Genomic DNA, 26,422 nt, shown 5'->3' on the forward strand with positions numbered 1-26,422 from the left:
GGCCAGGTCTGGATCATCATGTCCACTTCCACTGAGCAGATGGAGAAGGGCAGTTCCCCCAAAAGCTGCTTGTATGACAGAAAGCAAGGCAGGAAGGGAGAGGAAAAGGTGTGGCTGCCACAAGTTCATCATAATTAGGTAATTCACATCTGCACTCTGTCATCCTCCAGTCCAGCGTAGTTTCTCTGGGTGTTTTTCCTTCTTTTATCTGCCTCCACCCCACCCCCACCAGGGGTAGGAGGGATTTTTTAAGTCAAGTGTTGTTTTCTCACACCTGAATCTTCAGCAGTTGCTGTGAATCCTGTGTCTTTAAGCTCAGGGTGTCATTAGTGCCACAACAGCCACCCTGTGCAGCTTAACTGCTCCCTCCAGATTCCCAGGTAGCTAAAAATACCCAGAGGCACTCAACACAAACAGGGAGGCTGTGCGCTTGCAGGTGCCGACACATGCACCTTGGAGCTGCCTTCCTTGGTTGCCTTAGAGACAGCCATTGGCACTCTCAGCTCTCCTGAGCCTCTGTGTAGGCAGACGAAAAGGGGTCCAGATGGAACAGAATTGACCGGAAGAAAGAGGAAGAGGGGAACAAGCAGCCAACATGTTTGTCTGTCTGCTCGCTGTAGACCTGATCAAGATGTATCAAGAGATCAGGCCAGTCCAGGCAGCACCAGAGATTAGCTGGATTTAAAATAAGACTGCTTAACAGGTTACCCAGAATAACTGTCACACATGTGCCCATGAAGAGGCCCAAGGACCAGGATTGGAGAAGGTTAGTGCTTGTAAGAATCAGGCTCACAACCCAGGCTGTTTTTCAAAGGCAAAGCAAAAACCAAGCTCCTTTCATGGAAGCCTTAGGAGGAGTTCAACCATGAGGGAGCCAGGGTCACCTTATTTCAAGGGGGTGTCCCATTTTATAGAACTGAGAAATTGAATGTATTGGCATCACACACTTCGGGTGCATAGTTTGGGCACCTGCCCGGTGTTGGTTGTCTGGTTCAACCAGGGAGCTCTTGAATTTTTCAACATCTGGCCAAGGGATTAAATGGGTTCTGAAAATCCGTGAGTTATAACAGATCTGACCTTTCAAAGACTGCCTGGAAGAAGCAGATGTCTGCTTCCTGGGAATGCACCTGAGCCCATGTGAGCAGGCAAGGAAAGTCTTCTGGTGTTGGTGGTTGAATGGGATCTATCAGATGTTGCTAGTGATCATGGAAAGGAGAGAAAAGGCTGCAAACTCTCACTGCGGAGGTCTGGACTTCATGGAGCATTTGTTTGAGCTGTTGGGAGTTGCCACGCGATTAATAGATTGCCCAGAAATCATTCTCAGAGCAGCCTTTCAGTGGGCCAATTTAGGACAGGATCCTGGGATTTGAATTAAAACGTTAAGTCTTGAATAATAAGCAGGAGTGAGTTCATGAGACAGTCGGCCAGTTTATGGCAGGATCCTGGGATTTGAATTAAAACGTTAAGTCTTGAAGAGTGTGAGTGAGTTCATGGGACAGAATGTTCTCGGCATTGTTTCCATCCATACGTGAGAGGAGAAAGCGTATGGACCCTGAACATATGCTTCTCATTGGAAAATTCCATCAGACGTCTTTCTCTTGGAAAAAGACGTTTCTCCCTTCTCTTGGAAACTCACTGGCATTGTCCCAAGCCTCAAGTAAAGGCTTCGAAGCTCCCAAATTACTAGGTGGTCGCTTGTGTGGAACATGTCACATGTCAGAGTCCGAGTGCCTTGCCCGTTGTGGGTGGGATTTTGCTCACCTGGGATTTCATGTCTGCCTTAAAAAAAAAAACCAAAAAAACAAACAAAAAAAAACCACTGCTTTGCCTGTTTAAATTGTACTGCTTAAATGTGCAAAGGATTTGAGATAGTTTTGTGACTTGGGAAAGCCTAATAATAGTCATATTAGTAATACCAGGAGCAGCAGCAAGAAGATCCAGTGTTTATAGTGCATGCTACATGCCAGATACTGTTCAGTGGGGCAGAAATGTTAATGCCTTTAACACAGAGACAAAGAGAGATCAGATTTACCCCTCCGGCTTCTCCTTCCTCTTCCATGAGCTAAAGCGAACCAGATTGGCGGTGCACCTTCTCCAAGATGGCTCGGTAATTACTAACTTTAATTGTATCTGCATAGACCTGACTTTAAATACATCAGTTAATGAGAACCACGGGTTCTGTATTTGTTTGGAGACACCCTTGTCTTTCATACTGTTATTGATTCATGAGTGGTAACCTCAAGGCTTCCTAAGACTCATCCATCTGATTGAGAGACTCGGTTATAGCCAGAGATCCATTGTGTTCCCCCTCCCTTCTTGCTTCTAATGCATCAGAATGATTCTTTGTAGTGCTAGGTGGTTGGTAGTTTTTGTGGAAAAAGAAAGGCAGTGGACTTTTAGAGTTGTCCATATAGACACAAATTGCTGACGTGGTGAGCACATCAGGAGATAAATAATTTAACAGATCAGCCCAGCTTTGTGATAGCTGCAAGCTGTCTAGTCTGCAGCAGTGAGCTACTACTGCTGTCTTCCCAGGAGGCAGGCTCCCTCTCTGTCCTGTGTCTCGTCTAAAAAACATCTGTCCCCAGCGTATTCCTTTGCAAAGACAGCGGGCCACTTCGACCTCAGTCCGGCTTTTTGGATCTGGGGATTCTGCCTTTTTCCTAAATCTACATTTAGTTTTTCCCTTTTCAGAATTTGCCATTTGACTGCAAAAGGAGCTTTGGAGATGGGAGGCAGTGGTGTTGCTGATTTTATTTCCATGCGTAAACCCGATCTGCCATGCTGGATTTATGGCAACTTGTCTGGTGCGCTGTGGCTTTATTACTGCTAAAAGGACTCCTAAGTTCCTTTACCATGCTGCTTCCACTTGCTGCGTGCTAGAATTTTTACCTAATAGTGGCCATTCTAGTGAAACAGACTGTGGACTTTGTGTTCTTAAAAAGAGAGAGAGAAAAAAAAAAAAAAGAAAAAAAAAGTCCACATGGGACTGAAGGAATTGGGTGTTTGCAATTTTCAAAAGAAATGAGAACATATGGGTATCTAAAATAGGTGATTTAGGCCCAACACAAAATAAAAGCAGCAAAACAAAACAAGCAAGAAACCAACCATCCAACCAACAATGCTGGGTGCTGGATGAGACAGATCTGAGAGGCAAAATCAAGAGCCAGTGGCCAGTGAGCATGGCTGCACCCACTCAGGCCTGTTCTCGAGTGTGACTTTTCAGGGACTGGTGGGAGGCTCGTCAGCTGGGACCCGCTTGATGGTTCCTTCACTTTATGGGTCTTCCTTGGAAATACAATGAATGAAGAAAGCACAGGCTTTGGCCATCAGGAACGTGTGGGCTTGGATCCTGGCACTGACATGCACATGAGCAGTGCTGGACAAGGCATAGGTTCCTGGTTATATCCCAACTCTACTGCCAACTTGCCGTGTGACTTTGGGTAGTGACTTACCCTCTCTGATGATCAATTTCCTAACCTGTGAAATGGAATAATGATGATGGCCCCTCTCTCCCAAGGCTGAGGTATTCAAGAGCTGCTGCAGGCAGAGTGTCCTGCCCCAGTGTGGTCACAAAGGAAGGGGGACCGCACGGTGCCTCTGCTTTGCCTGCATGCATCCAGCCCTCGGCCGCCCTGACGCTCAGACAGACATCTTGGTCTCTCGACTTACCCCTTCTTCTGTGTGAGCAGCATGTGCTGCACTTGGGGAAGCCGAGGCCTTTCCCTGCACCAGCCACGCGAGTGTAGGGTTGAAGAGATGTGCTGAAGAGTGAGGCCGAGCCTCTGAGCCAGAGAAGGAAGGATGGCGACGGTTACATTGTAACCAATCTACTCTGCAGATGCTGATCCAGGCTTTTACAACTTCTACAAAAAGTCATTCTTCACAATTTAAAACAGATTTAACCTTATATCAAGATGCGTTCTTATTCTCATACTTAAGTGGAAACATCATAATTTGTTTATAATTTTGAAAATAAACAATGTTAGTTTTTAAACCGAGAATGGCAGTAGCTTTGATATTTTTGTCATTTGCAATTTTTTTTGTTGTTTGCTTAATTTTTTAAATTTTTGGATCATCTTAGGCCTATTAAATTATAGACTTTAGGGAGATGACAAAAACAATTTGTAGAATTCCCGTGTTCTCCTTACCCAGATTTCTCTAGTAGCATCTTATATAAGCATCGACCACTGACCCAATCTGCATAATTAACCTTGCTACTGATACTGCTAATGTAGAATTTGGATTTCGTTGGCTTTTTCCCAAGGTTCTGGGATTGAATCCAGGGTCATGGGCTGCATGTGGTTGTCACGCCTCCACAGTCTCTCCCAGTTGGTGCTGGTTACTTAGTCTTCCCACGGCTTCCATGACCTTGACACTCACCAAGGGGACTGGTCATCTGGTTTGCAAAGTGCCTCTCAGTTTGGATTGTCTACTGTTTTCTCCATGTCTAGCTGTTTAGCTGGTTGCACTACCTACACTGCTGCTCAGGCCAAGGATCCAGTGACCATGGGCATTCCTAGGCCTGTGTGGACATCACAGACCCTGAAGGTTAAGAACATGCACTCTGGAGCCATATGGCCTGGGTTCCATTCCCCGGTCTGTGGCTTATCTGCTGTGTGACCTTGTGAATATTTCATGACCTCTCTGTGCCTAAGTGTCCCAGTCTACCACCTGGGGATAATAATAGAGCCAACTTCTTGGAGTGGTGGTCAGGATGTGGTGACAGCAGAGAGCAGGTACAACAATGCTTCACGTGTAGTGATTGCTCTGTGGGTCTCAGCTGTTAGCATTTCCACATGCTAGCTAGCAGCTGCCCCATTCCCAGTGCAGGCCTAGTGGCAGGCAGATGCCATTCCTCGGTTCGGCAAGTATGCACGTGGTTTCTGAGCCGAGGGATGGCTTTGTGGCAAAGTCTCGGAGTGTTTGGAGCTAGTTCTCAGGAACTGGCTGGAACGGCCACTTCTACTGGAGGCCCCATCTGTGAGTGCTGGCATCACGTGGGTGTTCAATCTCATTAGCTGCACCTTGCCCAGCCAGCAGCCCTGGGGTCTACACAGGGCTTGCTCCCTCTCTTCCCCTTGCTCCCCTGGTTCGGCGGGAGACTAGGAATCACGGGGAGGACACACCTTGCTTCCAGCAAGACTGGCTGGGCTTGCCGCCATGCCGCCACTTGAAAATTACTTAACTCTCCGTGCTTTTGTGTAACAATTATTGTAATTAAATTTACCCAGACTTTCTTCTCTGTGAGGCACCAGCTTAAACGTTACCTCGATTATCTTATTTCGTCTTCATCACCACCACGTGACACACTTACCAATACGATCCCACTTTACAAACAAGAGATCTGAGAAATAGAGCATTCCAGCAACCTGCCCGAGATCACACAGCTTAAGAAGTGGGGGGAGACAGTTGATCTGGCTTGTGGGCCCACGTTTCTTATGTGCTACATGCAAGGGTTAATCAGATAATCTAGTCAGAGCACTCAGCCAAGTGTCTGACCGGGGGTTAACACTTTAAACTTGAGCTGCTATTAATCCCGTGATCTGATTTCTGCTTCCTCTGGCCCCTGGTTTACACGGCTCTGGGATGCTGTTTCTTGTGCTTACTCAGCGTGGACCTGGGGGTTTCCCATCACAGGCAGTGGGCTCCTTGGACAGTTCTTAGACCAGGCTGCCCCTCTTTAGCGGCATCAGCCCTACTTCCTCCCATTCAGCAAAGTCACTCCTCGGTCGTCACCTTGACACAGCCCAGCCCGCAGTCCTCTGCCTGTTTGAGATGTTCTCGGTTTCTGAGGTTTTCACTCAGTTCCCATTCAACCTTTGCTTCTGCTTCTCTGGCCTCTTGGTTCTGCCTTCTTTCCCTCACCCCAGCCTGGCCTGACCCCTCCCTTGGGCCAGCTGCATCCTGGCCCCTTGTCTGGTCCCTGGGACCTGTCACGTGGCACAGTGTGGGACACATCCTCGTGATTGCAGTCCCTGTTGGATTTGCCCAGCTCCCTCGGAGGCCCGACCCTGTTCTGGAAGCAGCAGCACTTGGCCGTGGGCCTCGGGGACTGAAAGGAGGGATTCACAGGAGAAGGGAGTGGGAAAAGGCAGTGGCAAGGGGTCCGGCGGGCAGGAGGCGGCCAGTGTTTCAGACGCGGCATTTTGTACCCTGGTCCCAGATGCCCTAATCTGTGATTGAAGGGCCCTGGTGGCCCCTCTGGGCTGTGCCAAGTCACTGTCTCTGTGAGGAGGCCTGCCTGACGCCCAGACGAGGCTAAGGTTCTGCTCTAACAAGTCCTCGGTGCTTCTGGAATTCACACCCTGTCTCTACCATGCTATGGAGAGTGGGGAGAGGCCAGATGCTGCAGCCAGACTGCCTGGGCTGGTGTCTCAAACTACCCGGTGCCAAACAAGCCCAGGCAAGCTACTGAAGTCCCCTGGGCCTCTCTTTGTCCATCTATAAAATGGAGAGACTTGGGAGAACCTAACTCAGAACCTCAGAAGTTGTTTCAAGGCTTACATGTGTTAATGCGAGTGAAGGGCAGTAAGAATGCCAAGATCGTTGGTCATCATCATTGCCAAGGCTGAGCCTTTCTCAAAGCCCCTGCAGCATCTGACTCATATCGGTGGTGGCCCCTGCGTAGGTCCTGCTTGGTTTTCCATTTACATTTGTTATTTTAAAGATATTAGTTATTTATTTGAAAGGCAGAGTGACGGAGAGAGAGAGAGAGAGAGAGAGAGAGATACATTCCATCTGCTAGTTCACTCCCCCAAATGGCTGCAATGACCAGAGTTGGGACCGACTGAAACCAGGAGCCAGGATCTCCATCCGGGTCTCCCATGTGGGTGCAGGGCCCCTAGCACTTGTACCATCTTCCACTTCTTTCCCAGGCACGTTTAGAAGGGCTGGTGATTGGAAGTGGAGCATCCAGGACTCGAATTGAAGCTCTTTCGGGATGGGGGCATTTCAGGCGATAGTTGTCACTGCACCACAATGCCAGTTCCCCTGCCTGGTTTTTGTCAAGTCTGTAATAAACATTTGTGTGTTTGAGAATAACTACCTCAAATAAAACATATGGAGCATATTCTTGGAAGGTACTGAAACAGGGAGGAAGGTTAATAATCTCACTTTTTTTAAAAGTTTTTTTTTTAAGCTTTATTTTATTTATTTACATAACAGAGTTACAGAGAGATAGGGAGAGAGAGAAAGACATCTTCCATCTTCTGGTTCACTCCCCAAACGGCCTCAATGGCCAGTGCTGGGCTAGGCGGAAGCAAGGAGCCTGGAACAATATCCAGATCTTTTTATTGTTGTTGTTGTTGTTGTTTTAAGATTTATTTCTTCATTTGAAAGGCAGAGAGAGAGAGAGAGAGAAAATCTTTCATCTGCTGGTTTACTCCTCAAATGGCTGCAAAAGCTGGGGCTGGGCCAGGCTGAAGTTGGGAGCCAGGAGCTTCCTCTGACTCCCACATGGGTGCAGGGGCCCAAGCACTTTGACCATCTTCCACTGCTTTCCCAGGAGCATTAGCAGGGGGCTGGATCAGAAGTGGAGCAGCCAGGAGTCATACTGGCGCCCATATGGGATGCTGGCACTGCAGGTGGAGGCTTCACCCTCTGCTCCACAGTGCTAGCCCCTCCATCCAGATCTCCTAAATGGATGGCAGGGGTCCAAGTACTTGGGACATCCTCCACTGCTTTCCCAGACACACTGTTAGGGAGCTGGATTGGAAGTGGAGCAGCCAAGACTCAAACCGATGTTCCAATATAGGACGCTGGTGTCACAGGCAGTGGCTTAACCTGCTGTGGTGTCACAAGTCAGGCTCCACTCAGAGTTTTAATGTGGACTCCAGAGACACAGAAGCAAGCGGGACAGGGCTCAGACCCTGGATAAAACTGCGAGAAAACAGAGAAGAATGCAGGTGTCAGCTGGATGGCACAGCTGTGTCAAATGAGGGGAGTGTGTGCTTGTGCATTTTCTGTGATTGTAACTGAAGACTGTCGACTGAGTAGTGTATAAGGAAAAGAGGTTTAGTGGCTCCAGGTTCTGAGGACTGGGAGATCCAGGACCAGGTGTCACGTCTCATGAGAGTTCTCTGCGGAGGCCAGGGGTGGCTCAGGAGGGACTGAGAGTTCCGGCTTAGGCCCCTCTTCCCCTTTGTGATAGGAAGCAAGAGATGAGACTCCTTTTGGAAGTCCATTGGTGCAAGGGGCCAGTCGATGCAGCAGGCAAAGGGACTGTCTCTGCGGGCAGCCACCAGGGGCTGCCTCTGAGGGCGGCCACCAGGCTTAAAGAGGCAGGACCAGAGTGAGCACGGCTCACCCTGTAGACAGGCCAGCCCTGCTCCCTCTGGAACTCTTGAGGAAATGGGTGATGGGTCCAAACGGAAAGGCACCTTTTCTCACACTCTGTACGCCATCTTTCTTTCTCCCTCACCACCAGCACACAGCGCTCATCCTCTTTATGGCCTGGGAGATCATGGGAGCTCTGCCTGGCTTGGGGCTGTGAACTTTCATTTCCTGCTTGTCCGTTTCGCCCCTCAGCCACCTACCTCTAGTGAGACATCCCATATGGGAGTGCCCGCATTCCATGCCTGGCTCCCGACTCTAGCCTCCCACCAAACAGACCCCAGCAGACAGCAGGGACAGCTCAGGTAAATGGGCTCCTCTCACTCATGTGGATGACCTTGACTGAGTTCCCACTTCCCAATGGTGACCCTGCCCACCCCCAGTCCATGGCTGGTATTTGGGGGGAGTGAAAACGCATATGGGAACACTCTCACCCACTATTCCTCTTTGGCTCTCTGCCTTTAAAAATAAATAAATAACAGTTTAGGAGCCACTCAGATTGGAAATCGTTTTCACCTCTCCCTGCACCTGCCCTTGCTCCCCCTGCAAAGCCTGTCTCTTCCATCTTGGCCTGTGCAGGAGAAGGAACACCCTGTCATGCTCAGCCTGTTCTTTGGGCTTCTGCAACCCGTGAGCATCCTCTGTCAGGCACTGAGTGTTTGCTGAGACTCTGGTCTGCTGCTCAGGAGCCAAAGTTGTCCTAGTTCACGTGTGGGCTCAAGTGTCTTAGGTAGTGATTCCAGAGGTGAGTTTGCTCCTTCTCTCGAAGAGGCTTGCTGGTGTCACCACGGAAGGTGAGTGGGAAGGGTGGAGAACTATTCTGTGCTCACCGTTCCCTCATCACGTTGTCTGAAGAGTAGGGGCTCAGGAGTCATGCAGAGTTGGCCTCGGTTCTTAGAGCTGTCACTCACTTGACCTTGGAGATGTTTGAGCCTGTGTTTCCTCATCTAGGAAATTGAGCTAGTAACACGTGTTTGTGCATTAAGGTGTTGTGTGGATTAAATTGGATGCTCTATGTATGGCTTTTGTCTGGCTAACTTTTTTTTCTTTAAGGATTTTTTTTTGAAAGGTAGAGTTACAGAGAGAGAGAGAGAGAGAAAGAGAGAGAGAGAGAGAGAGAGAGAGAGAGAGAGGTGTTCATCCACTGGGTCATTCTGCAAATGGCTGCAACGGCCAGAGCTGGGCAGATCTAAAGCCAGGAGATTCTTCTGGGTCTCCCACACAGGTGCAGGGGCCCAGGGACTTGGACTATCTTCTACTTCTTTCCCAGGCCATAGCAGAGAGCTGGATTGGAAGTGGAGCAGCTGGGACTGGAACCGGTGCCCATATGGGATGCTGGCACTGCAGGCAGTGGCTTTATTGGCTACACCACAGCGGCAGCCCCCAACTATTTTCTTTTTGTCTGAGAGGAAGTGGAGAGAGGGAGAGGGAGCAAGAGAGGGAGTGAAGGAGAGGGAGAGAGAGGAGGAGAGGGAGAGAGAGGGGGAGAAGGAGAGGAATGGGGAGATCCTATTTGCTGGTCCACACCCCAAATACCAACAATTGCCAGGGCTGGCCCAGGGCTGCAGCCATGAGCCAATAACTCAATCGGGGTCTCCCTTACGGAGGGCAGGTACTCAATCACTTGATCCCCAACTGCTGCTTTCCAAGGTTGGCATTAGCAGGAAGCTGGAGCTGGGTATGGAACCCAGACACGCCAATGTGGGAGCTGGGCCTCTTAATTGCTAGGCTGAATGCCTGCTCCTGGCTGACAGTTTAAGTGCATAATAAGTATATATAATTATAGTGATATAATAAGTCAACCGATTATACACTGCAGCCTAATTGAGGGCAGTATGTACTCTGTCCCTTCATGCATTTCTGTAACCTGTTTCTCCTGCCTAAAGTGTCCTCTCTCCTCACTCCCGCCCAGTTTTGTGAGCCTGTTAAAACCTTACCTTGTGTTTTCACAAGTTCCTGCTTTTCAACAGCCAGATGCTCTCCTGTATAGTTTGCTGTCTAGGGAGCTGGTGAGAGTTTTGTTAGCCTTAGCTGTGTATTTAAGTTACTACTGCGGATCCTACCCCAGCCCTCTGCCCTGTGTCGTCAACCACGATGATGGGTTTTGAAAACGGCAGGTCTGCAAGGTGGTGCTCAGGAGGGAATTGATGGAAATGCAGAATAAATGTATCAGATCCGGAAGTGGAAATGGCAGCTCTTGACAAGCCCTTGGAAGTGGCTGTACCACGCTCCTGTGGGCTTGAGTGACCTTGTATGTGGGACAGTGCTTGGACAAGCATCAGCCGTGCCATTTTCATAAACAGGCAAGCATATGTTTCTACCCAAAGTGTTCCTTTCCTGCTTCCCACGGACACCCACCCTGCAGCCTTGGGTGTCTGTAGCTGTGGCGCTGAACTCTTTGTGCTGCCAGTCAAGAGTGAGACTCCGTAGAATGCCCATCCAGTCCTTTCCTGCAGAAATGAAGTGACAAACCCGTGCCATGCAGAGCCTCTGTCCCGAGGCTCTCAACACAGGCTCAGGGCTTGGCTGGACGCTCCAGGGGCAGTGCTCTGGGTGTGACCTGTGAGGGAACCCTGAGCACCCCAAGCCCTGTCTGCCACAGCCCCCTCAGGCCATTGATCTCCTTCCTCCTCATGGACCCCTGGCTTCTCATCTCCAGCCCCCAGCATGGGATTCCTGGCTTCCTTTCATTGTCCAACAATGGGCTTTATCTCCACTTGGGCCATGCTGGGACCAGGCATCGGGGTGGGGGTGGGGGGGTGGGGGGAGTGGGTGGTGGGGGGGTGGGGCTCAAAGCTTCTGCAAGGGGGCCTGAACCTTGAAGAAGATCCTGCCTCAGAATGGAGAACTACAGACCATCAGGGCCATGCTGACCTAGAACTTGGAGTTGGCATGCTAAGAGAGCATCTCGCCTCCTCTCCCCCAACCTCGAGTCCCAGGACAGAAACCCCACCCCCACCCCTGTTACTTGAATCTCTAGACTTCTTGGGCTCTGGGAAGCCAGCAGGGCAGAAAATCTCTCCTGGGCTTTGTCGTTTCTGCTACCCACTCGCTGCCCATGGCAGAGCACGTTGCTGGTTGAAGACCAGAGAGGGAGGGAGGGAGGACAGAAGGCAAAAACAAGAACAAAAACAAAAAAACCTATGGCGCTCTCTTTCAGACTTTAGCTTTCCTAGCATTTTTCCAGTATTCTCAATGGGTGATGATGTGACATAGAGCTGAATTAAAATCAGGTGAGAGTCTTAGAAACAGAACAAGAAACATGAAAAAGCCCGGGAGGGCACTGTGCACACTCACGGCACCATGAGATGAGTGGCAGGGCTCTGCGTCTGATGAAGCTTCTGTGAGCAGTGTTTGGTGAAGCATCTGCCCTCTCGTGCTCGCCTCCACGGATATGCAGAATCCCAGGGCCAGTAGGGATGCATTAGAGGCCAAAGCGTGGCAGGCACTTGCGAACTGGGCCTGGAGCTGTCAGAATGATTGAGTCGATGCGTCAGTGCCCCGTGTATTTTATTTTATCTTTATTTATTTATTTGAGAGAGAGAGACAGGAGACACAGAGGGTGGGGGGAGAGCTCCCATCTATTGATTCACTCGCCCAATGCCTGTAACAGCCAGGGCTGGGCCAGGCTCAAGCCACGAGCCTGGAACTCCTTCCAGGTCTCCCATGTGGTTGGAAGGGACCCACATCCCGGAGCCATCACCACTGCTCCCCAGGACTGTATTAGCAGGAAGCTGGAGTCAGGAGCAATAACCTGGACTTGAACTCATGCACTCCAGTATAGGGTATGGACATCTGAACCACTTGACCAAGCACTCAATCTGCTCTCTGTATTTTAGTGTGAAGAATTGAGCAAGCCTGCAGGGTTAGGCAAAGCAAGAAAGGACAACAGTAAAAAAAGACCTGCTTTAAAGTGTGCGTGTAGGTGATGACTCTTGCTGCTCTCTAAGGCAGCTGCTTAGTAAGGCTGTGTGACCCTGATGCATTTCCCATCTGGGCCTGACTTTCTTCATCCATAGATTGTGTGTTGAAATAGCTACCATACACACTTGATGATAATCAGTAAGAAGAGTCAATTGACTGAGCATGACTGGGGGCCATGCACCTGTTGAAGGTGTCTTCCCGTTACCAGGTAGGGATTATGGTTGTTCCACTTTTGCAATGAGAGGAGAGGTGCCTAGAGAGGTTTAGTGACTTTGCTAGAGCCACACAGCCAGGAAGTGATAGAGCAGAACCCAAACCTACACCTGATGGACAGTAACATCAGTACTGTCAACCACTCGACTTCAGGGGCATGAGGATCCAGGAAAATAACACAGATTCGTTCTAAGCATGAAACAGATGCCTTGCTGAAATAAAGGATGGTATTAGGGGCATATGAGATGCTTAGAGCTGTGCTGTTAAGGAATTAAGTGGCTTCACATATCATTATGTGAAATTTTCTGATAATGATAGAGATATTATCTTGATTAGGTGCCACTGTGTCTTTAACACTGTGTTAACATTTTTAAAAATGAAGAGAGAGTGGGCAGTCGAGGCTTCAGCACACAACATTGGTTAGTTGGAGTTCAACACGAATGTTTCTTATATTCATTTTCACATCCACCTTCTGTTTTTGACCAGTGATACTGGTTTTTCCTAGATAAGAGTAATATAAAACTTCCTCCTAGGATTTCCAGAAGTACAAAGAATCAGACAGAGGTGGTTTTCAGATATGGCAAAAATAGCACAGGCCGAGTGGGACTGAGTCCAGCCCGAGAAGTGCTGTGAAGCAGTTTTCAGTGGATGCAGAGCCCGCGGCTCAATGTCAAGGACAAGGGTAGGGAGAATGCAGAGGGCAGAAGAAACAAACCATTTGCAAGCTGAGAGAGATGGTCTTTCCCACACGGTGTGGAGTTAGTTTGTTCTGGAGGTTCATGGATCAGTCAGGGCATTGGAATAATGAAGCTTGTTTTGGTCGGAGCTGAGTGCAAAGGATGGACTTGAGATCAAGGTCAGATCCTGCGTTAGAAGCACGAGGCTCAGATGGGAAAGAGATTTCCTCAAGTTCACCAGGCTGAGAGCAGCTGCAATGTGACCAGTGCTTTCATCTCTTTCTGGGCCAATCTGCTCGACTTTGATCTTTTCCTACAAGTCTCCAGGTCTGACCTGGCCTCCGGTGAAAGCCAGATAGCTTAGGGTTCAGTCCGCCCGTCTCCCGGTGTAGCCACTACCAGCCTGCGCCAGTTACCATGAATTTTAGGGACACTCCACAAAGGGAAGAGTGTAAATGATAGTTCCTGAACTCTAGCGGCTGACGAGGTTATGCTGGGGGATCTTGCCCCTAGAACAGTAGCATTTGAGAGGTAAGGAGCCCATGTCTTCTAGATGAGAGTCAGCTAGGAAAGTCCCCTTGGAGTGAGAAGTCCCCTGTCTGAGTATTAGTCAGCTGTCCTCTGGGTAGGCTGCAGGAACAACCTACCAACCACCCAAGATTTCAGCAGCTCCCAACAACATTCCCTTCTTGCACGCTTTGCATGCTGGTTGCAGGTCAATGGCAGGTCTTGCACATGTCTCCTCCCTGAGGGACACAGGCTGAAGAAGCAGTCCCCACCTGGGCCAGGCCTCTCTTTAGCAGAGGGAGGGAGAGGGGAGAAAAAGGAAGAACCATGCACAGGCTCCGAATACTGCCATGTGGCAGTGATATGTGTTACTTCTGGTCTGGGTTGGTTTGGGTCCCGAGGAGCAAACTCTAGGATGAGCATGGGAGGTCACATAGCTTATCTGGAAGGTGAAGGGAAGCCCGGTGGGAAATTGGAAAGTGAGGCTGGGCAAGGGAGGCAGTCCAAACAGAGTGTGTCATCAAGCTGGTTACCACCGGGGGCAGCTTCAGTATATTTTCAATTTTAAAAAAATTAATTAATTATTTAAAGATTCATGTATTTATTTGAAAGGCAGAGTTATATATAGAGAGAGACAGAGACAGAGAGAGGGCTTCCCTCTGCTGGTTCACTCCCCTAAATGGCCACACATCTGGGGCTGGGTCAGGCTGAAGCCAGGAGCCTGGCGCTCCATCTGGGTCTCAGTCCAGCTGAGGGGTGGAGAGGCTCAAGGAAGGCCTTACAGAAGCGGTGGGGGGTGAAGAGGAGTTTTCCAGATAAGCAACGCCACATGTGGAAGCTAAGCGTAGCGTCTGAGGGTTTGATGTGGGCATGCTGCGCTCAGAGCCTTCTCGTGCTCAGAAGAGCTGAGTGACTGCCATTGATCATGTGTGAGGAGCAGTGTCAAGGTTCTGGGGACTCTTAAAGGGTTGCCCAGATGGCAGGGAGGCAGCCCAGCCCCAGGACCACCCAGATGCCCTTTCCCTGTTATTGTATTTTATTACTTTTATTTTATTTTACCATTTAAAATTTTTTCATAAATATCAAGAAAGCAGATTTCATGTATCTCATAGGTTCAATTCTAAGATAACCGTACTTCCTCCCCTCTCTTTCTTTCATGTAATCCACTTCCTTCCTTCCTTTTTTTCTTCTTTAAGTTTTGCAAAAACATTATGTCGATCCATGGTATAATCAAAGGCTTAATGCACCATGAGCCCTAACATTCAACAAGGAAAATAATAGCAAGACCACAGTTCTACAGGAGTATAAATGAGAGCTAAAAACCACAATCAAATGCTCTATTATTTCAGTCAAAGGAGAAGGCCGGGTTATTCCATGGCTACCTCAGTAGCATTTATTTCTTTTTTTAATAAAATTGTAAAATATTTATTTATTTGAAAGGAAGAGTTACAGAGGGGGAGGGAGGTAGGGAGGGAGGGAGAGAGAGAGAGAAGGAGAGGGAGAGAGAGGGACTCTTAATTTGAGAGACTCAAATTGGGGCCCATATGGGATGCTGGCACTGCAGGCGGCGGCTTTACCTGCTATGCCATAGCGCTGGCCCCCTCATTTATTTCTTTTTTTATGATTTATTTATTTGAAAAGGAGAGTTACAGAGAAGCAGAAGCAGAGAGAAAGAGAGAGAGAGAGGTTTTCCATCTGCTGGTTCACTCCCCAGAAGGCCACAACAGCCAGAGCTGCACTGATCCGAAGCCAGGAGCCAGGAGCTTTTTCCAGGTCTCCTATGCGGGTGCAGGGGCCCAAGGAGTTGGGCCATCTTCTACTGCTTTCCCAGGCCATAGCAGAGAGCAGGATCGGAAGAGGAGCAGCTGGGACTAGAACTGGCACCCATATGGGATGCCGGCACTGCATGCGATGGCTTTACCTGCTACGCCACAGTGCTGGCTCCCTCATTTGTTTCTTGTCCCACCCACTTTGATGTGTGTCTGATGGTGTTGTGCAAAGAAAACTGGGTGTGGTTTCTTTATTTAGCATCTCTCGGCCTCATTTGTTTGACCTGGTAACAGGGATCATAAAGTTCTCTCTCTCGCTGGCTTAACAGTCTTGCTCTAACCAGACAATGAATTACATAGCCTTGGCTGTATGTTCGGATCAACCTAGTTCCAGCCCTTCTCTGCCATCTGCCAGGTGGGCGCTTTTCTGACTGTCATGTTCTCATCTGGAAAATGGGTATAATACTCACCTCATGGGGTTGTGGTGAGGTGTGAATCATGTGGCCTGTAAGTCCTCTCACTGAACCTGCCACTCACAGAGAAAATGACAGCTCATCATTAGCATGCATATTATGAAATAGGTCAGGGTGCATAATGAGAGCTAACTTGCACTGAGTGCATGTGATGTCCCAGGCGCATCATAAGGGCTTGTGTGTAGTAACCTACAACCACAACAGGCGTTGTGATCCTTCCAGGTCACATATGAAGAATCTGGGGCACACGCTGGGCGATGGGTCCAGTCAAGTGTCACTCCCATCCCAGCAGACTGTCTGAGCAAGTCAGCACTTTGCTAGGTTGTTCAGTACTTAGCATTTGCCCATAACTTAAAAAAAATAAATTCAGGGGCTGAGTTTGAGAGTTTCTTCTATGAAGTTATTAGAGCCAAGCAGGAGCTATTGGGTGAATGAGGTTTTCTCACCAGGGGCCCTCCTACACTTGTAGAATAGTAGTAAGGGGATGAGCAAGCACGGGGCGTGTGTGTAACCACTGTGTCTGAGCTGGTCTCTCAGTGTGCAGCTCTGTGGACCGACAAAGAATCACCCCAAACTGACCCCTCTAGACATGTCTGCAAGTGACAAAAGGGGAACTTTCTGTCTCAGCTCTTCCCCCAGCCCCAGCCCTGCCCCCCATCCCACTTCCAGGCTGTTGAAATAAAGTGCTGAGAGCTTGCTGGCAGCCTCCTGGGCACCACCTCCAGAAGGTGGGCAGTGTGCCTCTGCTCCCTGGCTAGTGGGGACACATATGGTGCTCTTGAGTGTCAGAGGCGCAGGGCCTGTTCCAAGAGCTGCTCGGGAGGCAGCCTCTCCACTCGGGCTGCCGTGGGTGAGCCTCAGCGCAAGGCCCCCATGTCTGGGGCGTCGTCCTGCTGTTCCTGCCCCTCCAGGTACTGGGCTCTCCCCTTTCAAGGGCTCGTCTTGCTGGGAGCTGCAAATGCACTCATTGTAGGTGGTAGTGGTGGGGGACACCTGGCCAGCCTCATGCAGCCTCATGTGTCCCTGGATGCCATGGGGGCTCCACAGGAAACAAACCAGGGAGAGACAGCGTGAAATGCCCTCTCCTGCTCAAACAGCACCTGTGACTGAGGACTGGGGGCAGCACCCAGCCAGGATTTTCTCCCTTCTTGAAGACTCAGGTTCTGTGTTCCCTCCTCATTGCACACAGGGGCTGGGGCTGGCCGCTTTCTCTCTGGTTCATCAGTAGGATGGAGATAATGACAGTTCCGTGCAGAGGCCTGCTGGAGGCACTTGGCAGACGGAACTGTTGCTGCTTCATTTCGAAACATAACCAGATGTGTGCTAGGGAGGTCCCCGGGGACCTGCCAACCTAGAATTCCGCAGCTGGCAGAGATCCGAAGGCCCCCTCTGGTTCTGTATCCCAAGTGATATTTGAAACAGTCTGGTGGGTGCTCTGTCTTACAGATCACAGAAGCCTTTAGCAGCCCAGGAGAGGGGGCATCTGTGAGGCTGTGATCCCACGGGCTGTGTCCCGGCCTCCAGGCGGGGCCCCCTTCCATCCTCACTGCCTCCTACTTAGACATCCATGGTCTGGAGCAACCCCAGAACCATCTTCTGGGCAGAATGTTCCTGCCACTCAGGCTGTGCCTGACTCACTGGCTGTTTTCTCTACACAACACTCCAAAGGTGATTTCACTCTCTGGGCATCCCTTTCCCCGGCCTTACCCACTTTCCATCCCTTTCTCTTACATTCATGTGGACATCTAGAGAGGCAGAAACTCCTCCAGTGAGAGGCAGGGTGTGCAACAGCTCCATGTCCAGGCTCAGGAGACAGACTCGGAGGGTCAGCCATTGACCTGCTGTGTGACCTTGGGCAAGGTACTCAGCCTCTCTGAGCCTTCTCCTTGTGGAGAAATGGGAATAGTAGTCGTGCTTCGCTCATGAGGTTGATGAAAGATTAAATAAGCCACATACATGTGAGGCACTAAGAGTATTCTTGGCACCCAGAGAGCCTTCAGTATCAGTGTCCTAAAGAGAGAAACGGTGCAGAAGCAGGACACAGATGCTGCAATGAAGATTTGAATGTAGCCCAGCTGTTGAGATAGAAACTGGAAAATCCACTTTGTTGTGCATTTGCTGTGCCGTCCCATGGCAACTGTCAATGGCAAAATTGCTCACAGTATATTAACGGCTCATAAAGGCAATGGTTATTTTGCCAAAGAAATATTTTTGGAGTGATTAAATAAGTAGGAATGATAATAATAGTTACCATGTGTTACATGCTGTGTTGCAGGCACATGCACATATAGTTAATTTTCTACAACAATCCTACGAATTGCTATTATTTATTGCTATTATTATTTATGAATGATATATTTGAGGTTCAGAGTTGTTAGGTAACCTGCTCAAGGTCACATAGTTCATGATCCCTGGGAGGGGGATGGAATCTTGGGTGGAGTTCAAAGTCATGTCCACTGCAGGCTACAGTGTACCTCACGTGGGCATATTTGTCCCTGCAATTAGGAGCCAACTATGAAACGTGCCCATTTTCTTGGGGGGGGGGGACAGTGTCTCTGCCCTCTGAGGGTGGATGATGGATCCGATGTCCCCCTAGCCCCCTCCTCACTGACATGTATTCCACTTGAGTGGAAAGTCACCAGACCTAGGAAGGGTGCAGTGGTGGTTCTTACCCAAGGAGAAGAAAGGGACATCAAAGGGCATGAATGATCCTGATGAGGTCCCTAACTCCTGTAATTACACAATGTCCAAACAAACACTTAGCAACCTTGGGCTTGTGAGCCAAAGGGCACTAGTCAATAGGACAGTTTGTGACTTCTTTGACATCAAAACGCTGGCTAGATAAACTTTGAAGCACCCGAGGGGTTTCCATCCCCGGAATAGCAGGGACCGTGATGGAAGACGGAGCTCATTCCAGTGCTGAGTGGCTGGTGCATTCCTGGAGCAGAGAGAATGGTCAGGTCAGATATCCTGGGTGGGGTGGGGTGGGTTATGAGGGCAACGAGGAGGGAGGAATCAGTTTGCATTCCTGGAGGAAGAGGAGACAGGACAAGGAGAAAATGACAGCGTTAGGCTATTGCAAGATGCTCAGGAGAGCCTATGTTGGTATTTGGCAAAGATTCTGGCTTTTCCCAGTGGCTGAATTTATGTGGGCCACCTCTTTGGACTGGATCTCCTTTAGAAACACAGAGGCTCAGAGAAAGAAGGGGTGAAAGCTGGGAGGCAACATGTATTTAGCAGGAAAAACACCTGACTTGTGAACAGTCTCAGGATGGGGTATGGAGTGTACAGGTGCCTGCACCCCAGTGCCTGACAATGAGGTGGATCCCTGATACGTTTCTCCATGAATATGTATTGAAGGAATCAGCTATATTTTTGTCTTTCCATGTGGAATTCCCTCCTTTAAGTGACTGCTTAATAACATCTTAACAAGATGTTCATTGGTGAGTTGGAAGAGCTGTATGTTTTACCAAAATCATCATCCATGATTTTATTTTGAAGAAATAAGTGTTGTCAGCATTTCAGGAAGATGATACAAAAAAGTCAGTCAAGAGAAGAGGAGAAACTGCTAATAGCAACAACTCAGGAAAGCAGAAGGAATGGAACCAAAAGCCTGGAAAAGCTGGATTTGAGCAAGGACTTTCTGTAGCGGCTTGGCGCTGTAAATAGTACCAACTTTTGAAAACCCTAGTGGTTTTTCAGTTTCTATAGTAGTAGTGGAAATGACTTATTCATCAGTTCACATTTGGCATGCTTCTCCTTACTGTTTAAAACAGATTCCTCAAAGTTCAAGTGTTTATAATTTCATGTTTTAAAAGGATATTGATATGACTAAGTGTTCTGTATGCTCATGCAGAGAATTATCAGAATATATAAAAACGTGTTCAGGGAAGAAAGCATCGGCAGCCATTCAGCCAGAGGTCGTCACTGTTAGAACAGGGCTGAGTCTCCCTGTCGTCGTAGCAGATGATGATACATATTTGCGATTATGTTAAGTATGTCCTATCTTATATCTGCTTTTTTGGGCTAGATCATGGACAGTGTTAGGGAAACAGTGGAGGCTGCCGTATGGGCACATGGAGAGCAAATTGTATCTTTCAGCGGCTCTGTTAAACTGCACTGGCACTGTGGTATCATTTGCTGAACTTTTTTGGGAATGCTTGAACTAGACTGCTTCCAGTTTTATTGTTTTAGAACCAGTGCTGCAAATGACATCTTTGTGTTGCATTTGTTTTTCTTAGAGATTGTTCCATGCACTGTATTCCAAAAATGTAGTTTCCAGGCCCATGAATAGAAATGGATTTATTGTACCTGTTGCCTATTTCCAGAAAGACTGAAGCCAATTGCTGCTGCCCCCCCCATGATGACAGTTGTACTTAAAGCAACACTTCTAGCTAAGTCATTTTGTTCAGATGTGCTGTCTTCACAGATATCTAAAATGATATCTTAAAAAAAAAACCTCTTACCTCTTTATAACAAGAGAGATCATTCTTGCAATAAAAATTGTCAGATTAAGTGAGTAAAAAGTGAATTAATGCCTGAAGAAGCAATACTTAAAATATATTATATAATGTGCTATAAGGAATTTGGTTTCTGCATTTTTATGTGATAAAATTAACATAGTGATTTTATGTTTGGGAAACATTTTGAAAGAAGAAAGGTGGTTTCCATATTCTCATTTTCCCTTATTTTTCATCTTCTCCCTAAATTGTCTGAAATTTTGCCTCTCTCAATGCCGTTCACCTACTTGTCCTAAATTTTTCTCTCCCTCCCTTCCTCCCTCCCTCCCTCCCTCCCTTCCTTCCTTTTTGACAGGCAGAGTTAGACAGTGAGAGAGACAGAGAGAAAGGTCTTTCTTCCGTTGGTTCACCCCCGAGATGGCTGCTACGGCCGGCGGGCTGTGCCCATCCAAAGCCAGGAGCCAGGTGCTTCCTCCTGTTCTCCCATGCAGGTGCAGGGCCCAAGCACTTGGGCCATTCTCCACTGCCTTCCCGGGCCACAGCAGAGAGCTGGACTGGAACAGGAGCAAACTGGGACAGAATCCAGTATCCCAACCGAGACTAGAACCCGGAGTGCCGGCGCTGCAGGCGGAGGATTAGCCTAGTGAGCCGCGGTGCCAGCCTGTCCTAAATTTTTCAAGACAAGGCTGAGCAACAAGAGAAAAATGACATTCTAGACCTTCCAAAATAATTTGGAGTGACTGTGAAGGGTTTTTGTCTTTTATTGCCCTGGAAGATAAAACATGTTATTGACCAAAGGTAGCTGTCTTGCAGTGCATCTCCTGTCTACCCACAGCCCAACCCAAGACATTCTGCTTAGAGCCCCAGGTGTCTGACTCTTAGTAATCTTAGCAAGTGCACAGCAAGAATTTGGGCAGAGAAGCACAGGCACGTTAATAGATTTTCTTCACCTAGGCCTTTCCATGACCAGGGGCACTGCAGGGAGTGTGTGTGTGTGTGTGTGTGTGTGTGTATATGTTGTGTGTGTGTGTGTGGTGGGGGTAGTGGTGGTGGTCAAGGCTCTTATGTCTTAAATTTGATAGAAATAAGCGATGGATTTCCATAGTATTTCTGTTAAAATGACTTAGAGATATTCTATCAGTTGGTTATAGGTTTGTAAGGATGAATTTGGAAAAACAAATCCTGGAATCCTGAAACGTTATCTGTCCCTTCTAACTTCACATATGAGAAAACCTAGGCCCACAATGACCTAACTTGTCAAGTGCAGATCTGTACCTGGCCTCAGTCATTGCAAAGTCAGTGTGTGGACCCCAGGCAGTCAGCAGACAGGACCTGTGACTGCTTCTCTCCCAGTGAGCCCCTGTATGTGCCCAAGTGCTGAAATCATGCTGGTTATGAGAGAACACAGAAAAGAGTCCCAGGGAATGACTAGACATGCAGAACGAAGGCATTCAGGACCAGGAGGGAAGAGGGAAATCAGGTTTCCTGAACTGTGGTTCCTAGACCACAGGATGCTGCACTGTGGTTCCTAGACCCTCTGGCCGTGGGGCTTTTTTCCTTTTGAGGGCACAGGAATAGGCTGTGCTAAGCCTTTCTACCAATGAGACAGAAGAACACAGACTCACACTGACCAAAGGAGCCTAGTGCAAGGGAGATATTTTTTGAAAACTGGTGTTTTATCCTTGGAAACCATGCAAATTCTACCTCGCGCTCCATCATCTGTTGTCTTTTCTATGTAAGGACTGTGTCCTAAACTGCAGGTTTCCTCTCATTGTAATATGCTGTTATTTATAGGAGTTTCTATCAATTCCTTAACAACACTGGTGGGGAAGATGGCATTAATGATAAGGTGCAGTCCATTATTTTCAGAAACATTATGGTACAGGGAAAATGCATATCTCAGAATGGAGGAAATTCAGTGAAATGGCTGCTGCTGGCAGATGTTGCATTTCTGGTAGGGTGGGCCTTGTCTTCCTCTACAGATTCATGTCCATGGGCAGGCAGACAGCTTCCTACATATGTGATGTCCAGTCTTAGATGTGTTATTGGGGGGCAGAGGCAGGAGACACTTGGGTTGAGAAGTGTGAGCAATGGTCCCAGGCTCATACTGAGTGCTTCTGCCTCCTCTGACATCTGTTAGGGTAGGATTTCTTGACCTTGGTGTGACCTTGACAGTGCTGGCCCCTGGGGCCAGGTGTTGATTCTCTGTTGTGAAGGATGATTAAGAGCCTCCCTGGCAGCTGCCAACAGGTAGCATCTCTTCCTCCAGTTGTGGCAACCAAAGTTGTCTCTGGATGTTACAGATTTGTCCCTGGCTGAGAGCCGCTGTGTTAGGGCAAAGGAGAAGCACCTGAAGGAGTGGGCAGGTGATGACCTTTTGACTGCAAGTATTGCTTTCTATCCCAGGATCTCTCTTGTCCCAGTGTGGTGAGGTCTCTTGTCCAGTGTGCCACCAGTAGGACACCTCAGCTAGTGGCAGATTTGTGTTTTGATGCCAAGTGGGTCAGAGCCAAGAGTTTCTAAGGACCTTTCTGGATGTGACATTGTTCTCAACAGTTGATAGAGTTATGGCATTTGGAAGAACATTAGTAATAACCAGGAACAGTATGCCAACACCTCTGTTTGTTAAAGTCTTCTTTGCTTAAAATTTGAAATGTGTATGCATTTTGCTCTAAATGCTGTAGTGATTGTCTATTTATTTAACACCCTTTCAAGTGATGTTTTGGCTTATTATTGAAACAGGAGTGTGGAGAAGTTACTAGCAGCCAGGAGGTCAAAAGGCACAAAAGATAGTAAATACCTAAGTATTATTTAAGATGCAGTAGATTAAATATCAACATTGTCCAGAGGTGGTAGAAGGATGCTGAGATTTTCTGTTCTTAGGTCTAGCTCATGTCCACTCTTGCTGTGGGTGACATTGACCAAGAATTAGTGAAATTTTGATCATCTGAGGTGGCCATCGAATGTTTACCTTCTAAACTCTGTACCAGAGACCAAAATTTATTTTTAAAATGTATTGAAAGTCCTATTGTGCTCTCAGAGGTGAGTCAGAAGTGAGGAAGAAAGGTCCGATGCTTCCCTCAGAGGAATGAAGGAAGGAGGACCTTAGTCCGCCACATAGATCAGTAGGGGAGTTAGACCTGTCCGGTTACACTGGGGAAGCTTCCTGGAGGAGGTGTGCTTGAGCCAAGGTAGGAAGGATGAGCAGGAAGCTGCCAGTGGAGAGCAGAAGTGAAGGCATTGTTCCCGAGTATTTGCACGAAAGGCTGGGCTGGGCAAGACCTTGTGCTGGAAGGGACAACAGAAGGAGGGCTCAGCACAGCATCATCTGTCCCTGTTAGAAGATCCTCTGGCACCTGGACTTCTTCCATTCCAAATCCTGCTCCCGCAGCTTAGTAATAGTTTTCCAAGTGATAAGAGAAACACAAAGATGTATATATTGAATATAATCTACATCCGTGTTTTAGAAACTGTAAATGTTAAAGAAAAAAATCCCTATCTTAGGACCAAGGGATAAAGTATCAGAATTCAAGCGTGGGTCTCAAAATGGTTACTGATGTTATCATGATTACCATTATCCTTGAGAGTCCCTTGGTGGCCTCTAACAGCTGCGCTGAGTTCTCACTGGTCAGCTCACTGGGCTCCCTGTTGATGGGACCCTTGCTTCCTGCTAAGCTTTCTCCTGCCTCCTACCCAGTCCCCAAAGTTCCAATTTCTCTCTCATGCCGTGCAGTTCAGCCATGTTCAAGGTCACTGCCAACCATGGCAGCCCAGTGCTCATGGGGAGATGTGCGTTTTGGGGTGTATTACCAATGAGGGCAGTCACAGGCAGCTACAGTCCTCAGTGCGGGAGGAGAACCGTGCCACGGCTTTGGGGAAGGGAGCAGAGCCCTGGCTGCTTCCTTAGGAAGCTGTGCTGTGATGGCTTTTCAAAAGATAAACTTGGCCCTTGAGAGAGGGTGGAAATGCCCCTCCCTGTGACCACTGAGGCTCTGGCAAGGCATGAGTGGATAAAGAGTAACCCACCATGCCCGCCAGCCAAAAATAGTGTGGGCTGTGCCACAGAGCATGCGATGAGGAAACCTTGCCCCTGATGCAGCTATGGCTCAGCCTGGGAAGGGGCTGTGGGCGTGCTAAGGTAGCTTGCTCCCCACATCCACTTTCTTTTGGTCTGTCAGCTTAGGGTCAGGAGCTGTTTTGATTTCTGATTATCAGCTTGGATTTGTATTTGTTGTACAAGATTAGAAATGTAAAGGAAAAAAATCAATCAGGACATAAAGACCGTCCATCATCCTGCCATTCACCAGGAACCACTGGGAACTTGGGTGTCGTCTTCTATTCCCTAGTGCTCTGTGCAGTTTTTATAAAGCTGTGATCTTTGCACATATGCCACTTTCTATGTTGTCTTCTAAATATGCACAAAATGGACTCCCAATGATGGTCTGCCTCGCAAGGTCATTGAATATGACTTGAACACCAGACTGTCCTCACTGATAACCTCCTCAGAGCTGAGGGCTGAGTGGCGTGGGTTGGCTGGGAAATCCTCTGGTCTGGAATGTTCTTCAGACAGACACCTTGGTCCCAGAAGAGCCAAGACGTGCTGGTCATTACAGAAAGGGGAGAAGGAATGGACAGCTACTCTCTGTCTCCCTGGAGAATGCATTAGACAGAGAGAAGAGCATGGGCTCATCAGTATTCCTGGTTTGGGTTCTGTCTCTTGCACTGATTACCTGATCACCATCAACCTCCCTCTCTAAACCTCAGTTTTATCATCTGCAAAGTGGGACTAATGATATCTTTATTTCACTGGGTTATTGGTGAATAGTACCTGAGTTGGAGTGAGTACTCAATAAGTATTAGCTGTCATAAATATGAAGGTACTTCAAAGAGTTAGTGGAAAAATGGAATTAGAAGATAAGTTTATTTTGGTGCAAAATTGTTTTTTGAAATCCATACATAATTTTTTCATAATTCTGAAGACTCCTTATATATAACTACTGTTAATCTCTCAAACAAAGCCTGGTCTAGGTGATTCCATGGAAGGAGCATAGTGGGTAGATGGGTTCTCAAAAAGGAAGTCTTAATAAGATCTTTCAAAATGATGTGTGTTCAAGGAGTGGGGTAATCCAAAACATGGAGCCTTAGGTCCTTTCCTTTACATTTTCCAGGCCATGAGCTGAGTAGGGATCAGCGCCTGGTGGGTGGTCAGCTGCCCTGAGGTCCAGGTCCCTCCTAGAAAAAGGCTTCAGTGTTAGCCCATGGTGTCTTCCTAATCGGCTTTCTTGGGCAACCACAAGTATTTGAATGAATCACCAAAAAGTCTGTTGGTTCCACCAAGCTTTTTAGAATCCTGAATGAAAAAGCTGGGGTGAAATCTTCTCTTGGGGGTGTATTTCTGGAAGAACCCCCGGGTTCCTGGGCTTGAGAGCTCCCCCAAGTCAAAGGGGCTCAGAAGCAGCTGGAGGAGGTGAGAGAGACATGGCTTTCTCTGCCTGCTCTGCAGTTTATTACTGGAAAAATGCTGAGTAGGTTTCACCACCTCAGCCTCTGTACTTTCTCAGTCCGAGGTAAACATCCATACCTTTTGGGTTGTTGTGAGGATTAAAAGAGGCAAAGACTATCATGTGCCTAGTACCATGCTGAACTCAATAAATCTTCAATAAATATTGATATGCTATGCTACACTGCCAACCCCAATCTGGCACGACAGGACATGACAGAATAAGAGAGTCTCTTGGTTTATTCACTGGGAAACAAAGATGCAGAATAAGAAGAATAAGGAGACATGGGCTCTACAGCCTGGGAGAGGTTCTCCTCTGATTGGACTCTTGGTTTGCATTTCCTAAAAACCAGTAGTGAGCTTCCAGTGTGGGCACATCCCAGAAGACAGCCCCTGGATGTGTGCTGCAGGCCAGGCTCTAAGCGAGCCCCTTCCCTGGGTGATTCCAACAGAGCTTTCAGTTCATGCAGGAGCAAAAGTGAGGCTCAGGGGCATTGAGCAACTCATGCGGAGTATATTCGTGAAGTGGAGGGGCTGGGATTTGTGCTGAGGTCTCGGTCTCTCT

General features: G+C 48.2%; 1 protein-coding gene across 4 annotated transcripts in view; it reads left to right on the forward strand.

Annotated features, from left to right (window-relative positions):
• Positions 1-26,422, forward strand: part of SLC1A2 (solute carrier family 1 member 2) — a 168,423-nt gene that overhangs the window by 36,132 nt on the left and 105,869 nt on the right. Inside the window, exon 1 of one of the 4 annotated variants that reach the window (XM_008269759.5) lies at positions 18,742-18,857. The exons of the other annotated variants lie outside the window; for them this stretch is intronic. Coding sequence (XP_008267981.1) covers positions 18,850-18,857 — 8 coding nt within the window. The 5' untranslated portion in view covers positions 18,742-18,849. Of the gene's footprint in view, positions 1-18,741; positions 18,858-26,422 lie in introns of those variants that run through there. 4 annotated transcript variants of the gene reach the window in all.

Source organism: Oryctolagus cuniculus, chromosome 1 (assembly GCF_051225735.1).
Source record: "Oryctolagus cuniculus isolate XC-2025 breed Fujian yellow rabbit chromosome 1, ASM5122573v1, whole genome shotgun sequence".
Taxonomy (NCBI): domain Eukaryota; kingdom Metazoa; phylum Chordata; class Mammalia; order Lagomorpha; family Leporidae; genus Oryctolagus; species Oryctolagus cuniculus.